The 15917-nt window shown below is 45.0% G+C and overlaps 1 protein-coding gene across 1 annotated transcript in view; it reads right to left on the bottom strand.

Moving 5' to 3' along the window:
• The window catches only part of LOC104274659 (plexin-A4), a gene marked incomplete at both ends in the record, with an annotated part of 130152 nt that overhangs the window by 20026 nt on the left and 94209 nt on the right, over positions 1–15917 (bottom strand). Inside the window, 6 exons of the mRNA XM_009870353.1 lie at positions 1736–2004; positions 4959–5101; positions 5491–5725; positions 10933–11079; positions 11894–12133; positions 14300–14393. Of these exons, the coding sequence (XP_009868655.1) occupies positions 1736–2004; positions 4959–5101; positions 5491–5725; positions 10933–11079; positions 11894–12133; positions 14300–14393 (1128 nt within the window). The remainder of the gene's footprint in view (positions 1–1735; positions 2005–4958; positions 5102–5490; positions 5726–10932; positions 11080–11893; positions 12134–14299; positions 14394–15917) is intronic.

Genomic DNA, 15917 nt, shown 5'->3' with positions numbered 1-15917 from the left:
TCACAGAGAACGCTGTTCAGAAGAGTAGTTGGGACCCATCCTATGGTGCAAACCTTACCACAAGAAAAAGAAGTGAAATCTTATTGTGTCGTTGCTCTCTGCACTGACAACTTTGATCTCTTTGAGCCTGTACGTGTCAGGTGGAATGAACACCAGACACAGGTGAGGTGTGAAAATCATTCCAGACAGCTCCTTTCTCTTGTCGAATACTCACAAACCCAACATTGCAGAAAGGTGTTGGAAGATTCCCTTCCATCCTGGCTCACATGGATAGAGGTGAAGCATCAAACTGAACCCAGTTGCCCCAAATAATTGTCTCAGGGCCCATACCAACATCTGACCCAAGGCACTGAGCTATTCACTTGTTCTGCAGTAGTCTTTGTTCTGGTGCTGCTCAGTGCAGGACCACAATTTCAGAGCACAAGCCACATTTTTGACTTCTCATGCAGAGCTTGGAACAGTGGAGGTGCCTTCCTTGTTCACTAGCTCTCCTTCCAAAAGCCATGTTTCATTTCCAAAAGAGAGGACTAGGGATAGAAAAGAGTGGGAAGAGGAAGAAAGAGAAAAAAATGGGATGCTCAGGACAAGAAAGGAATGAACAGGAAAGATGAAGAGATGGAGAAAGAAAAAGGAGAAAATGAAGGGATGAGACAGCTAAAAGGGAGCAATGCCATCCAGCATCAGAGGAGAAGCACAGAAAGGAAGTCTGGGTAGAGCTGGAGGAAGGTCACCAGCCAGGCTGCAGGGCTTGAATCACATCAGCGAATGAACTGACACCAACACAAAGTCCAGTCTCTGCCCCTGGCGTTGCTGCCCTGCATGCCAGCAAGTGCCTTCTGCTCCCTTTGTTGCTCATTCTCCACAGTAGGCTGTGTGCCAGATGAAAAGCCTTCCAGCAGACACCACAGATCTCTTCCCTGCCCAAGCCATCGATTGTAATCATCCAAGGGCTCCTCAAAGCTGGCTCTGAGCAGTGGCAAAGGGCATTCATCTCTAGATGACTCCTCCTGATTTTATTTGGGGTCCTTGAATCAGAAGGGCTGGTTCAGACTGTGAAAAGGAGGCAAATGTGATCCTAAAGGGAGAAAAGGCAGCTTTTCCCTAGGCAGGGAAAGCATATTAATTACAGAGCAGTAGATTTCTGATTCAAGGGTTCCCACAGAATGGTGGAGTTTAGACCTTAGACCTGATCAGGAAGAACCAATCCTAACTTGTGTCCCACAGGAAACCAGTTCTGCTTGGAAACACAGGTTATTGGTGCCCTTACGAAGTTTTCTGGAAGATCCACATTAAAATCCAGAGGTAGTTTGGCTCTTTTAATCAGTGGACTTTTAATCAGTGACAAAAGTAGGAAGATCTATGGAAGATCTTTAGAAGATCATAGGAAGATCTATGGACATGCTTGCTGAAAGGGAAGGAAATGCAGAGAGGATGCTAGGAGGAAGAGGAGAGTCTTCTAAGAGAAGGCATGTTCTGTCAGAAAGTCTTAAATGAGCAGAAAAACAGAAAGACAGATTGATTTGGTCTTCATTCAGTCTTACTTGTCTCATCCGACCCTCTCTGCAAACAGCTTCATGAGAACCGTGGCCGTACAGCAGCCTGATCTCACACTTTGCTGCACGAGCAAAAATCAAGAAAATCTCCACCTTTCCTCCAAAAGCGACAGGCATGCTGATGTTAGACAGTGAGGCAGAGGCTGCCCAGCCCAGCACACTCCAGCCCCAGGCATCCTTACCTCCGGAGCAGCAGCTTGGGGTGGTTCTTGCTCTCCAGATTTTTGTCTATGAGGTCAGCCAAGAGCTGTTTGAGGACATCAGTAGCATACTCCAGCTTGCTCTGCAGCACCGTCATGATCAGTGAGGCCACGTTACCACGGTCCCGCATGGAGAAGCTGCGCTGGGACTCCAGCGTGCGGATGAAGGACAGCAGGAAAACCTTGTTGTTGATGAGCTGGGCAAAGAGCTTCAGGCCTTTCTCCACCCGTTCCTGCCTATAGCCAGGGACCTGCACAAGAAGAAAGAAAGTTTGTACCTTTCCCTCATCACCCAACATCAGATCTCCCCACACGGATCACACACCCTTTGATGCCTCTCTGCCCTCGTCCCCGAGCTCCTCCAGCTATATAATTTGATATAAAGCAGAAGTCAGTTCTGAGACAGGGAAAAAAAAAAGAAAAGCTGCTTCAAACAGCAGAGACAATTAAAAAAATAACAACCTTGCATCCAGCAAGCAGGTGAGTCCTTCCTTCTGCATCACAAGATAGTCTCGTAAAAAGGAAGAGAGTCCGTACATCATCTAATGATTAGGAAGCCTTATAGAGATCTCAGCCACAGCCAGATGATTCTTTTCCAATCTTGTGTTTGCCTCTCTGAACAGCACATGTAAGAGAGACCGCTAGTACCTAGACATGGTACCACACCATGTCATATTTTCATTGTAGTCAAACTGAAGTCTCACTCTATCTTCACCTAAAACCTCTTTTTCAGTCCTGCAAGACACCTGCTTACAGAGGTTTGGGGTTCAGCTTTGAGAAACCAGGAAAATCGGTAAATGAATGAGTAAAAAAGCCTGGGGTCAGGTTTTTGAGGAGATGAAGAGATGCAGTGAGATAGTGGCTGAGATGGTGATCATGCCTGTGGTTTGTAGAACTAGGTAGATGGAAATGTGAGAGGACACCCTGAGCTGGGACCTGTCTTGGACAGGACACTGCAATATGACTCCTGAGCTTGGGAGGTGATCTAGTTTGGAGAAGTTGATAAGTCTCTAATATATGTCTCAGCTGGGAGGGGCTGGTGAACTCTATTTTATCTAGAATGATTTAAGACCTCAACACTGGATCCTAGATGCCACAGTCTGCAGTGGGCTTTACCCCTTCTTGTCCCTCTGTCTCTAGATGAAAATGGACCCTAATTAGACAACCCCGAACTCATTCCTTCCTGTTGCTGAAGTTGTTCCAGCCCTTGAAAAAGCTTCCCTGGAAGCTGGAGGGTCTCAACACAGAGCAACACATCACTGAGGCATGTATGTATTAATAATAATCAACCAGATTTGGCACTTTAATCCAAAACAAGTTGTCATGCTTAAACAACCAAGTAATGCAATGCCACAGAAAGAGTCATTACTTTTTGATTCTGGAAATTAGAGCTCTTAGCTCTTTTTTTTCTGTGTACAGCAAATAAATTACTTCGTAAATAGCTTGAGACAACCAACCAACCACTACCACCCAGCCCAACAATAACTATTTTTAACCTACTTGCTTGAACATTTAGTGCTGTCTATCCCCAGGTTATTATGGAGAATTGAAAAAAAAAAAACCAACAAGAAAAGCATTTTGTACTGCATCTGGAAGCTCTTAATTAGCAAATGAACTGGAAATAAGTAAGATCTCACTGCAGGATCTGTGCTGGGGCCTTTTGCAATAAATAGTGACTCCTTGTAGGTGTTACAGAGAAAGGAGTAGAATGGGAACTGCCTTCCCATATATCTTGGTAGCCAAAGGTGTTACCACTGAAAGAGCTGTTCAAGCTTTACAGAGGATTAAGGGGAAAAAAGAATTAAATGAAAGGAAGAAGAGATCAAAGGTGGCAGATTGAAACATGAGCTCTCTGTCTCTCTGTATGTATTTACATACGGGAACACCCGTTCTAAAACCTCCATAAGGGTCAGATGCTCTTCTGTGGTCAGCTGGCTGAGGTTAATGAATATAGAGACTGAAATTGGCTGTGGGTGTAATGAAAGTGCTTGTGTATGTCTATACATATATGTGAGAGAGATTCATCACCACTCATCTCTTGCGCTCATTTGTTGATGCTGCTGAGTTAATCTTCCTGAGGGAAAGCAGCTCGAGGCCACTCTACCTGCGCCCTAAAGACAAATAAATACAGTAGTCAATGTGCAACTCAGCCTCCTACACAATCTCACAAGTCCTCCTTGCTGATAGATCAGGTTTTTTAACAGTTCTCTCTGTACAGCTTGATGAATTTTGGCTCTTCTGAAGGGAAGGAGCGAAGATGAGCAGGAACTTCTGATTACACAGCCAACCAAGCATGGCATTGCCTGTGCCAGCTTCTGCTGCTCTTTTCTGCCAGCTAATCCCAGTCTTGGCCTCCAGCAATCTCACCAGCCCATGCCAGTGCCTCTCTGAGGCCCAGAGCTTGCCAAAGACTTTGCAGAAAGCTCAGCCAATGACCTCCCTGGCCTTGGCCGTGGTGTATCCCCTGCTTATCTGGCCCAGGTATCTGTAGAGCAGAATCTCTCCATCTGCCACATCCTGAAGTAGTTTTGCAGGGTGAGCAGACATCACGCAGGGTCCCATCAAACTCATTGATGTCAATGAGGTAATGCAGGCCTTGTGTAGACCCCATCAGTGCTGGGCAACATCTCGCTGTCCTCCCACCACTGTGGTCTGGAGAGTTAGGATGGAGGAGGTCAACGTGGGGAGAGTACGGGCTGTCTGGTGTTGTGGTTTTCTGACCTCACCGCAAACCACAAAGTATAGAAAAGTTGAACCTCCTTCAGTGACTGTCGGTTATTTCTACAAGTGTTACCCCCTCACACAAAAAAAGGCTCCTAGGTAGTGCAAAGCTGGGGTAACACAGGCAAGGATGCTGCTCTGCCATACAACTGTTTTCTCTTGGCCTCTGCACAGCTGTAACTAATAAATCCAGTCTAAAACTAAACCCCAGCAGATGAAGACCAAAGAGAAGATTAATACAGCAGTCTTAGTGCACACAAATGTATGACACCCTTGCAAACAGATGAATGATCAAACAGAATTTATCATCCAGGATAACAGTAATCATCCTTCCTTTCAATCTGGATTGTTAATGACATGTTGCTTTGTCCCTGGTAGGACACAGCATTATAAGCCATCACGTCCCCACCACTGACATGACATCTCTTGCATTCAGGACTGAAGAGGGAAGCATGAGAGGGGCCCAAAGCAAATGTTTTCTTACCTCCAGATCCCTCAGGACTGGATGATCTTCAATGCCAGGGAAAAGGACCCTCATGGTGTAGGTTCGGTAATCGAGGAAAGGGATCCCCGCTCCATCCAGATCACTTGTCAGCTCGTGAATATCTGTCTGTAGCTCTGCAAAGGCTGACACAGAAAAGGAACAATACATGTAGCAATGACAGTCCAGATGTCCCTCATGATGGGAAAAGCCCTCAGACCTACATGCATGAGACCAAGGTACAAATGAAGAAGTAACATGTGGAGAGGAGGAAGGTGGACAAGAGCAGTCTCACCATTCCTATAACATAGCCCTTCCCCAGGGCTCTCTCTGGGCTGTGAGAGAGTAAATGTGGCTAGGACAGGGTGGAGGAAGGCTGAACTCAGAAAAGAGAGACAAATTAGATCCAGACTTGAGCCATACCAGTAGAGTTCATCATTCATTTTGCTTGTGATGTTTTGGCTCAAAGCTCTGTGGCTGGATGCCTCTCTTCTACCAACAATGACACAGTGTCAGCCTTTCTTCCTCATCCTACCTTCTTTGCACTCCAGTGCCACCCTGGACTCCAGGTTGTCCATCTGCATCTGCAGACGCTTGAGGGTGAGGTCACTTTCCCTGGATTTGCGCTTGTATGCGATCAACACAGCCACGATGAAGATGATGAGCAGGCCACCGGCCACCGCAATGCTGACGATAGCTGGCAAGCTGAGAGGGCTGTCTGGAGAGATGTAAACCATCCCTGGAGAGAACTCCATTCCTCCTACGCGAGCCTGGAGGGAAGGTAGGAAGGAATTGCATTGAAACTGTTGAATGAGCAGGAACACAGAGGAACTCCATCATCTCCTTGACTAAGGATGAATGATGACCACTCCTTATCTCCCAGGCTAAATGGATCATGAAGTTCTTGGATAGAGAACAGCTTAAAACCACCTGAAGTTTCATATAGAAGAACCTCTGCTGACGGAGTGACCATGAACCAAGCCAACAAATCTCACCAGTCACAATGTCAACGTATTAGTTTAGGCTTCATTCTGAGTATTACATTCCCAGTCCCCAACGTTTGTGTTGGGCTGGACTTCTCTAACGACACTTAGTCCCAAAAAGCATATAGGACACACAACTCATGGTTATGGTCTGATGAGTCCTAACTTCACAATGGGGCAGGGACATCTGACCCAGACATCTGGCACAGGAGCAGTCAGTTCAGCAAGAATGCAGAAATCAGGATCACAATTTGCTTTTGAATCTTTATCCAGAGAAAATCAAATCTGGAAGTCACTATGATAAGAAGAAAAAATCTAAACAAACCAAAAAACCCACAGAGGCTGGATCATGTTCTTTACAGCCCCTCTCCTAACCACACATTAACTGCAGATGCCCGTGAGTAGGACAGGGAGCTGGACACAACTTTTTGCTCTCCGTGAACTCCCAGTGGTTCCCAGGGCTGCTGCCAGCCTCTGGAACAAGCTGCTATGTGAGGACTTTTCTTTCAAAAGCCAGAAAGAAACCCTGCAAGTGGTACCACTGCGAGCCCAACAAAATGTTCTGCTGAAGCAAGTCTTTTAAGAGTCTGTTTTTACAACACAAATATTGCTGCCAACAGTAGTCCCACAGGATTACTACTTGCTCAAGGCTACTACAAGGTTGTTCAAGGCTATTTGTAGAGTAGGATAAGTTTGAGTGGCAGGGGGAAAAGCGCTGCTAACTTGCCCCCAGTATAAAAAGAAAACTTCTAGGACTGTGCTGTGGTAGGGCAACACTGGTTGTAGATCATCACAGAGCTAGGAAGATGCCTTGTGAAGAGCTTGAAGGATCATGACACAGTGATGAGCCCCCTCACTTGGTCCCAGCAGAGATTTGTCACAGAGGGGCACAGCAGGTCCTGCACAAAGTGCAAAATCTTGCTGCTAGGCACAAATACAGTCAAGATCCCAGTGCTACGTGCTTCCCCTGTGCAGCCGGGACCGTTGCAGCATGTAATTGAACCTTCCACTTCCTCATTTATGAGGAGCTCTCCCTCTACTTGTAGCTCCCACAGCAGCTAGTGAAAACACTCCCCTTATCCCAACCTGGTGTCTAGCCTTCTCCTTCATCCCACTAGCTCCCAGTTAGTCAGCCTCTCTCCAGCCTGCCAATGCATACATTAATCCCTGTGCCTCCACTCCGGTACCTACTCTGATTTGCTCTCAACGCTGCAGGAAGAAGAAACTGGTCCAAAAGGAAAAGTTGAAGCCAACAGAAGAGACCACGGAGCAGAGAGTAACGAATTATTTAAAGTTCTTCTAGATACTCTCACTCTTCACCACCACAACCCTTGCTGCAGACGGGAACCTCTGTGACCCCACCACCTCCTAGAAATTATTCTATCTATCGTTGGTTACAACCTCCAAGAAGATTTCTGTTTTGCTGTAGCACCGACTGTAAGCTGTTCCTCAGTGTATCCTGACCAAAACCACCTAGTGTAATCCTTATGTCTTGGCCAGGACAAAAATGAATATCTGGAAATTTCTAATTTCCATCCACAAAGCTCGCTCATTTTGGGATGAGCTTTAGAAAGACAACTGTCCACAATGAGAAACAGAAACAAAACTAAGCTCATCTAGCCAGATAATAGAGTTTCAAGATGATCATTCCTGTAGCATGACCTTAATGACTTGTAGAGCATCTTCAGTGGCCAAGGAGCAACCTTGCACCTATATAAGTTCAGGACACATGAGTAATTAGTTTTCCAATCTATTTCAAGATATGAGGCTTAGCTCACTTCTAAACCCTGTGCAGGGCAGAGGTTTAATGTTGGTATGTGACATGCTCAACTGAGAAGACAAACTACCAAACCCACGTGCTACTCTGTACACTGAAAGCTGTTGTCTTTTGCCCTGGAACACTGCCCCAAGACCTCCCAGCAAAATTTGCTTACCAGTTTGCACAATTTCCTTCCTGTCACAGTGGATCAATAAAAAGATTCCTCTATATTTCATTTTCTGTTTTTGACAGTGGCTTTTTTACTGAAGCCCTGCAGTCGGATGAGTCCGTTCAAGGAGCATCAGACTAGGATCAAACAACCGCGTCCCAATCCCCAGTGCAGGACCATCCTCAAAGCTCATAGAACAGCCTGTCTCCATGGGGGGGATTCCTCTCACCAAATATTTGACATGCACATCTGAGTTAGTTAGACATTCCAGCATTTTTTCAGAGCGAATACAGAGAAAAAGCACTTTTTGGAATGTGATATATGTGAGCTGCTTTTGACATCTGCTTTGACATTAGGATGAGACATTTTATTTGGTGGAAGTTCCCATTTCTCTCCGTTATCTATATGAGGATCTAGACTCCTGGAGGCAGGTATCTAACAAAAGTTAACCCCAGCACATTCCCCTCTAAAGCGGGTTTCAACACTGGGAAGGTCTTACACAAACTGCTGTGATCTGAGAGAATCTGTCTCTTGAAAGCCTGCAAGGCTGCGGTATTGTGAGCATTTCAGAGAAAAACAAGCAAATATGTGGATATAGCCCCATTTAATTTCTTGGGCTGTTTCTTCTTCCTAAAAGAAGCTATTTAAACCTTCTAGAAGGCTGAACATGATCCCTCTATGTCACCAAACAGCAGTTTGCCCACTTATTAAGCCCACTAATCATGAATTTGTTGTAAATGAAACTTCTCCAGCAAACTGTTAGGGGGCACCTGTAGCAGTTCAGGAGTTCCTGTTACAAAAAACTCGACCGAGGCAATGTTTTTTCTAGTGCAAATTTGCCCTGACCAAATGTAAATGTCTACCTTAGGACGAGATGGATTGTGCCCTGAACTTCAAGTGCTATATCTGACCATCTCTCCATTCCCTGTACAAAGAGTCCAGTGGCTTTCCATATGTAACTGTCTACATCAGATACCAGCAACTCTTCAGATGTACTCCACTCCTTCATTGCAGACCTTCTCCAACATAGTTACTCATGGACCTTCTTCATGCCTCTTTCTTTCCTCTGGAAAAGAGCTTCCCTCTGAGTTTTAGTCTATTTTTTTAAACTGTTGCTCAAGCCTTTCAGTTCTTTTCTATTTTTTCAAATATTTAACCCTGACACTGTATGAAAGATAACTGAACAAGATCAAAAACATGTTGACATCAATGTGTGTCATTTCTACTGTTCTTTCCTTTAGAAATAATCTCAGTGTTGCAATGGTTCTTTCACTCCCATGGTCCCCTCTCAGATCTAGGCCAGCTCACTCTGCAAGAAAGCATTTGTTCAGCAGTTTACTCAAGGTGACACAGCAAATCATTGGCAAAAACAGGAGAAGGACCTGGGAGAGCTACCTGTCAATTATTCTGGCCATCAAAGTCACATTCATGTGAAACATGGAGATGCATTTTGTACCAACTCGCAAAACAGAGATGCTGCGTCATGCTGGAGGAGCCATTTCCCAGCCCAGTTGTCCCCCTGTTAGGTTCCAAATGCAAAGTCCATCCCTGAGCACTGGCCTCCATCACAGGTGACCTTCCCAGCAGGTTACCAGCCCAGATGCTGTCAAAGTATTGCCTCGGTGTTGGCAGTTGAATGAGAAATCTGCAACTTGCCCCTAATATGCTCATTAACAGACTTCAATGCGATCATCTTCCCATGTTTCCAGCAGCATCTCTCGTTTGATCAGCATCCCCAAAAAGGGATTTTTTTTTTCTCTATGGCTTTTCTTAAGCTGTCCCAAGCTGCAGGAGCAGGAGACTCTTCCCAATTAGTAAGCTGACCAGATGTTCATCCTCCCTGATCCCTAGGGATTGATTTTTTGCTTACCTGACTTGGAGTTCTCTATCTCTAGGATTAACTTTGTCCACCTCTGACTAACCATATGTTTAATTATACTCATGAAAATGACAGTCAACATATATTGCCTTGTTCAAAAGCTTTAGTATTCACACAGAGAAAATCGGTCACTTCATTATTGCTCCTCTTGGAGTATCTTAATGCACTTTACAATGAATTGAGAGCCACGGTATACTTGCATGGCTGAAAAGGATTATTGCCTCTATTTTCCAGATGACAAACTTTGGCACAGAGAAGTTAAGTAGCCAGTATGAGGTCTCCCAGTAGCAATCACAAATGAGACCCAAAATGGTCACCGTAAACTCCCTTTTTCCTAAAAGTCTCTGGAAAACCTTCTTTGTAAAGAGCCATGCAGCATGTCTCCATCAACCTCCTTGAGTCTCGCTGCACTGAAATAAACAAACATGTGACAGATACAGCTTTGGGAGGGTAACAGAGAGGTGAAAAATAGTTGACCACAAGAAATGGGAAGCATTGATCATCTGTATGTCTGATGTCGGTTGTGAGCTTTTGGTGAGTTTCCACCCACAGCTCGGTGAGTTTGCTGATGGGATGTTAATCAAGTGACAACACTGAGGAACGCAAATTACTGCGAAGAAAGTAAAGAAGAAGTGAATAAATCAAGGGTGAGAGGAGAAGCAGCTCCCTCTGATGTAATCGTTAAGTTCATTTTTCACTGATTCCAGGAAGAATATGCAGCAGCATATTAATCTGTATAGATGGCAAAACATCAAAGTCCAGTCACACTATTGCCCGTATCTTGCTTTTCTTTTTTTTCCCTCCTACATAAAGGCAAATTTCAGCCCCAGTATGTTAGTAATTGCTGGTGCTGAATGTGACAAAGCGTGTCCTGTAGGAAACGTGTTACATATATGAACTCACATGAGTATCTAGGGTTCGTACAGACAGCGTAAAAACAGAAGAGAGGCAATCTTTTCTAAAGGGAAAGGTTTCTCACTGTCCATAAAGATCTTCAAGTTACTTTTCTACTTCTCCAAATTACTTTTGATGGGGTTATTATATCAAGAAGGGAACCTCATGTTTATGGGGTCTACAGAAGATGAACGGTGATGCCAACTCCTGGGAGGTCTCTTCCAGCTCTTCATCACTGGTGTACCCTCCCAACTCCCCCCAGGTGGAAAGGCTGAGGCTCAAGCTCCACTTACCATCACCTTGTGCCGTCCAATGAGGTTTGGGGATTCACACAGCAGCTGCACATCTGATACGGTCACTGCACAGGGCTTCTCACCAACCAAAACAGTGTAGTTCAGCTTGGCATTCCCTCCTGCCACTGGTGGTATCAAGTTCTTGCCCTAGATAGAAAGGAATATCACCACCCCCCAAAAAAACCCCATGAAATGTCAGGAAAGAGTTTGCTTTCCACCTCCAGTTCGCTACTGTGACATGAGTTTTAATATTGCACTTGACATTTATGGTTCACCGTTAGCTCACACAGAGAGGAAAAGCCAATTTAGAAAGTCGTGCAGAGGACATCATGGATGGCTACAGACTGTCATCAGTCAAAATCGTCTGGCCTTCCTCTCTCTCTGGAACTATAAATCATAAATAAGTCTCAAACTAACACACCTCACAAAACATATTCAAGCCAGTAAAACAGATCCCTTTCCAAGAAAGTATTCTTCAGGCACAATCATTTCTTTGCACATGCTGATTTGGAAATGTTTGATCATAAAATTCCTCCTCTGTATCGCTGTCCAGATTACCGAAATGACAAAGGAATGGTGCAGGGTTTAACCAGGGGTGAGAGGAAGATCTTGAAAACCCAAGAAAGAAAAAGACTTGGGTATTTAATTGCCAGTCCTGTCTTAGTAGTAGAAAATGTTTTTTCTCTAGGGAACAGCAGTAAGTATAAATTCAGGCTGCCCACAGGTAGCTGCAGCAGGGATTTATATTTTTTAGTTATGGATATTGGCAGATGCTAAATAGTGATTCATGGTTGCAGATGGTGACTCTTATATGATAAGATACGGTAGGTGCAATGAGTAAAGAAAATCTCTGGGATGCAATCAGGATGCCAGTGTGATTTGTGGGATTCTGGCAGACAGAGAGAAGCAATAGGAAGCATATGTTTGTCTTTCCTCACCCAATTCTTGGTCCTCATCTCACCTTCAGTATGATGGGACTTCCCGGCTTCAGCTCCAAGATCCCCGAGGGATTGAAAACCTCGAAGATCGGATTCGGGTAGTAGGTGAAGTTGGTTTTATTGAGAATTAGCAGGGACTGCACGTTGTCAAGAATGAAGCCAAACTCTTCCGGACGCTCGGCGAGCTCAGACTGGTGATTGGGATCAACAGCCAGTGCTGGAGCCTGGCAGGTCATCTCTGTACTGTTCTGCACCTCACAGTTCTGGAGAAAGAGACCCAACACAAGGAGAGTTTATGGAAAATGCCCCCAGCCCTCCTGGTGGGTATATACGTCCCAGTGAAATGCTAACCAATCTTCTGCTGGAGGACAGGGAGGAGCAGAGACCTCCTCGATTATCGTGAGACAGGCTGGTGCTCCACTGCTTCAAAACGTAGCCCATACCCATCAGGCAATCAAGGCTGGGAAGGGATTAGGAAAGCTTTGCTGGAGCTGCAGTTGGGCATCCTGTGCCTTTTCCCTGAGGGAGCTCCACCTCTGGGGCTGCCTAACCTCATTTCCTTCTGGAAATAGAAAATTCTTCGGGGTTTCTTTTTTATTTTTTATTTGGTAGAGCAGAGACTAGTCAAAGCCACGGTACCACCGTGCAATTAGCTCTCATACTCTGGGAATCACTCCAAAAATGTATGTCCAGTGCATACTCAGTTGTACCTAGAATCCCTCTCTGAATATCAGAGTATCTGTAATGAAGCTTAGGAAGCTGGAATGCTGAAGATAGCAAGGTAGGTCTCACGAGACCCACAAGTCAGCCTCCACCCCTGCCAAAGACCCACTTCATTTGTGCGTTTGAGAAATGGGTGATAGACGACTGTAAAAAAGAGTTTTATCCTGCCTCCCATTTTAAAAAACTAGGAATTAGATGTCTGATTGTCCTTCAGGATTGGAACTTTCGCGTTTCTACGTCATTGCTAGCACAATGCATCTTGGTCTCACCAGAGACCAAGGGGCTCTTCAGAGAAACGGTTCCAGCTCGGTGAGATCTCAGCTGTGCTTGATGTAAGAACCTTCTCCAAACTAGTCTGATGCTTCCAGCATTGAGAGCACATTCATTATCACAGCTCAGGTGTTAGTAATGCTTTGGATCAAATCAATAGAGAGATAAGTGACCTGGACCAGCCAGTTTTATATTGTAAAGTAAGCCAGATGTTACTTTGCTCTAACAGCTCTTACGAGGAAGAAAAGGCACCAGAGTACTTCCCAGCACAAAACTGATGGGCAGTTCTACATGAGCACATTTGAGATGATGAATAGGCTTCATCAGCTGCACAATGGCTTGATTGTTTGAGACCACTGTGTCAGAAAGAGCTGGAGTCTGTTGGAAGAATACAATGAAATCATGCACTCTTCTAATTGCTTTGGATTTGACTTCATGAAGGGAGTTATTAGTTCAGGGAAGAGGTGGGATAAGATCAAAATTGAGGTGTCTCAATCTGCAAACCGCGGATACAAATTAATCTATCCCATATTCCTGCATTTTGTTTTTGGATCTATTGTAGTGTCACCCTTGCTCATCTTCTTATGTGGCAATAGATTATTTTAATGTCTGGAAAGTGCTTTGAGAACCTTCAGTGGAAAGCCACTGGATTAACCTTGCAATGCAAGAAGTACAGAGGAGCTGGACTTTCTGCCCCTACCCCAGCTAGTACCTCTGTACCTTTTACTTTTCTTTTGGGATGCTCTTTCACACTTTTTCTCAGGAAGAGCCCATATGTAGCCAACACTTTTTCAGACGCTGCTGGATGACCCCATCCTCCAACCTACTGTAGGTACCATCAGGTGTCTTCCGCTCCTTAGTCTCCTGATTGGAAGTGCTAAACTCACACCTTTTACCTCTTTGCCAGGAGCTGCTTAGCAGCTCTTGGGAATTGGCTCCTTACTAGGGAACTGTTCTCCTGTGCCTTGCTAGAGTCTTGCTGACCTCCACAAAGCTGCTTCTGACTACTCAGTGGTCACAGAGATTTGAATTAGGCTGCAAATCTAGCTGGTTAAACCTGGATACAGTCTTGCATGATCCCAAATAGTCCGGAGAGTAGACACAGTAGTACCAAAAAGTGTCATCCAAGCTCAGCTGATAACCTGAATTTGTATCTACTTATGCACAGGTTATAAATGGGCCAAGAAAGAGGATTGAGCCAACAGAAGAAGCAGGTTCAGGAGCTGGATGATGCTTCATGATGACCCTTCTCTCTGTTCCCTTTTTGGCCCAGTGCTCCTTCATGGAGAGAGGATGGCGTAATCTTTCTGGAAGGAAGTCATAGCCTCTTTTCTGGACACAGTAGGACATTTCAACCTCCAGAACTGTTAACCAGCCCCTGTGACCACCTTGGACATGCCCATGTGATTGATGCCCAGTTCAGCAGCCATACTCACGTTGATGTGTTCCTTTCCACCATGCTTTGCTCGGATCTGAGGATTTTGGATCAGGTCTAGGTGAGTTCCCCACACTGCAATTGGTGTGTTACCACTAGAGAAGAAATGAAAGAAGTACATGAATCCAGCTAATAGATATTAGGACTGATTGCACCAACAGTGCTTGGTGCAGTCTAGGTGATCTGTATTCCTAAATGTTGATAATAAAGTATCTGACCACATATCAGAGTCCTCTAGGAAGCGAAGGAAAAATGAAACAAAGCAAGTGATTTTTCACTCATTCAGAAGTAAAACCACACACTTCCTAAAACACACATCTAGTAGCATCTGGGTGTTTTTCACTGTTAGGACTCAGCAAACACAAGCTTCAGGAATAAGAAGAAGAGAAGGAAACCTAAAAGGAGCACTTCAGAATGGTCCACAGACTATATCTCCTATATCACTTAAGGAAGCGAGCCTCAGATACTGCTCATAGATACTATCTTGTGCAAGCAACTCTTCAGCATTCAGTGCTATCTTGGTTGGTGGCTGTAGTCTCAACTTGCATATTAAACCCGCTGTGCAAAGATCACCCTAAATAAGATAATATCACCTCAGTGAACCCACTTCAGCGCTGCTGGGGAACCGGGTCCTACAGCATGCTGAAGGAGCAGAGTCAAAGTCTTCAGACATGATGTGCATAAGGCATTTGCTCAGTTTCTATTTGGTGACTCAGGCAGATAAGTCCCTTTCCTCAAGCAAAGACTCATTTCCCAAGAGACACCATTCATATGAGCCACGACCCTGCCTTTGGTAGATTTTCTTGCTTTTATAACCTCTCTTAGTTCAGCTTAAGATGGGGAGATGTAGATGGAGCATTTCCCATTCCCTACAATAAGAGTCACCAGAAGGAAACAACTTTCAGAAACACGCTTCTATTCTTTCCCTTGCCTCTTGCAGCTGCAGCCGGCAGTGCTCTTGGTGGGACTTCAGGGAGTAGAGGGGAGGGAGGAAGGAAGCTGCAAAGGAGGCTTCGGTAGGAGCTGCTGCATGAGTTGACTTGGAACATTGTGTTGAGGAGAAGAGTTCACAGTAGGCAGCTTTGGCCATTCCAACTTTAAACAGTATGGCTCTACCAGGGTGAGCTCCCCCTTTGCAGAATCGTGGCAGAAACAACAGGATGCAAGGGCTGAAGAGAGAAGAGTTACACAAGAAAGAAAAAAACCTCATTTGTCAGGGCTCACACAGCCAGGGCAGGATGAGGAAATGTCATCCACAGACAGCCTCATCTCTGAGGGTTTCCCACCCTGAGGAAGGCTCTCATAGGTTTTGGCACCTGCCTCTGGAACCCCCCTTGGAAACTGTCCAGGCTGCAATCTATTTCCTGGAGCACTTTGCTGAGAATGGAAGGCCACATGTAAATCGGTGGGATTGGGAAAGGAAAGCTCAGAATCCTTTTCCTGCCTCCAGGTAAACCTATGCATACATGAATAGTGAAACAAGTGCATTATAGAATCATAGAATCATAGAACAATTCAGGTTGCAAAAGACCCTTGGGATCATCGAGTCCAACCATTAACCCTACACTACAAGGTCACCCCTAAACCATATCACCCAACACCACATCTAAACGACAATT

The sequence above is a fragment of the Apaloderma vittatum genome, unplaced genomic scaffold, assembly GCF_000703405.1.
Source record: "Apaloderma vittatum isolate BGI_N311 unplaced genomic scaffold, ASM70340v1 scaffold6405, whole genome shotgun sequence".
Classification (NCBI taxonomy): Eukaryota; Metazoa; Chordata; class Aves; order Trogoniformes; family Trogonidae; genus Apaloderma; species Apaloderma vittatum.
Note: the sequence above shows the minus strand (reverse complement) of the source record. Positions and strands in the feature narration are given on the sequence as shown.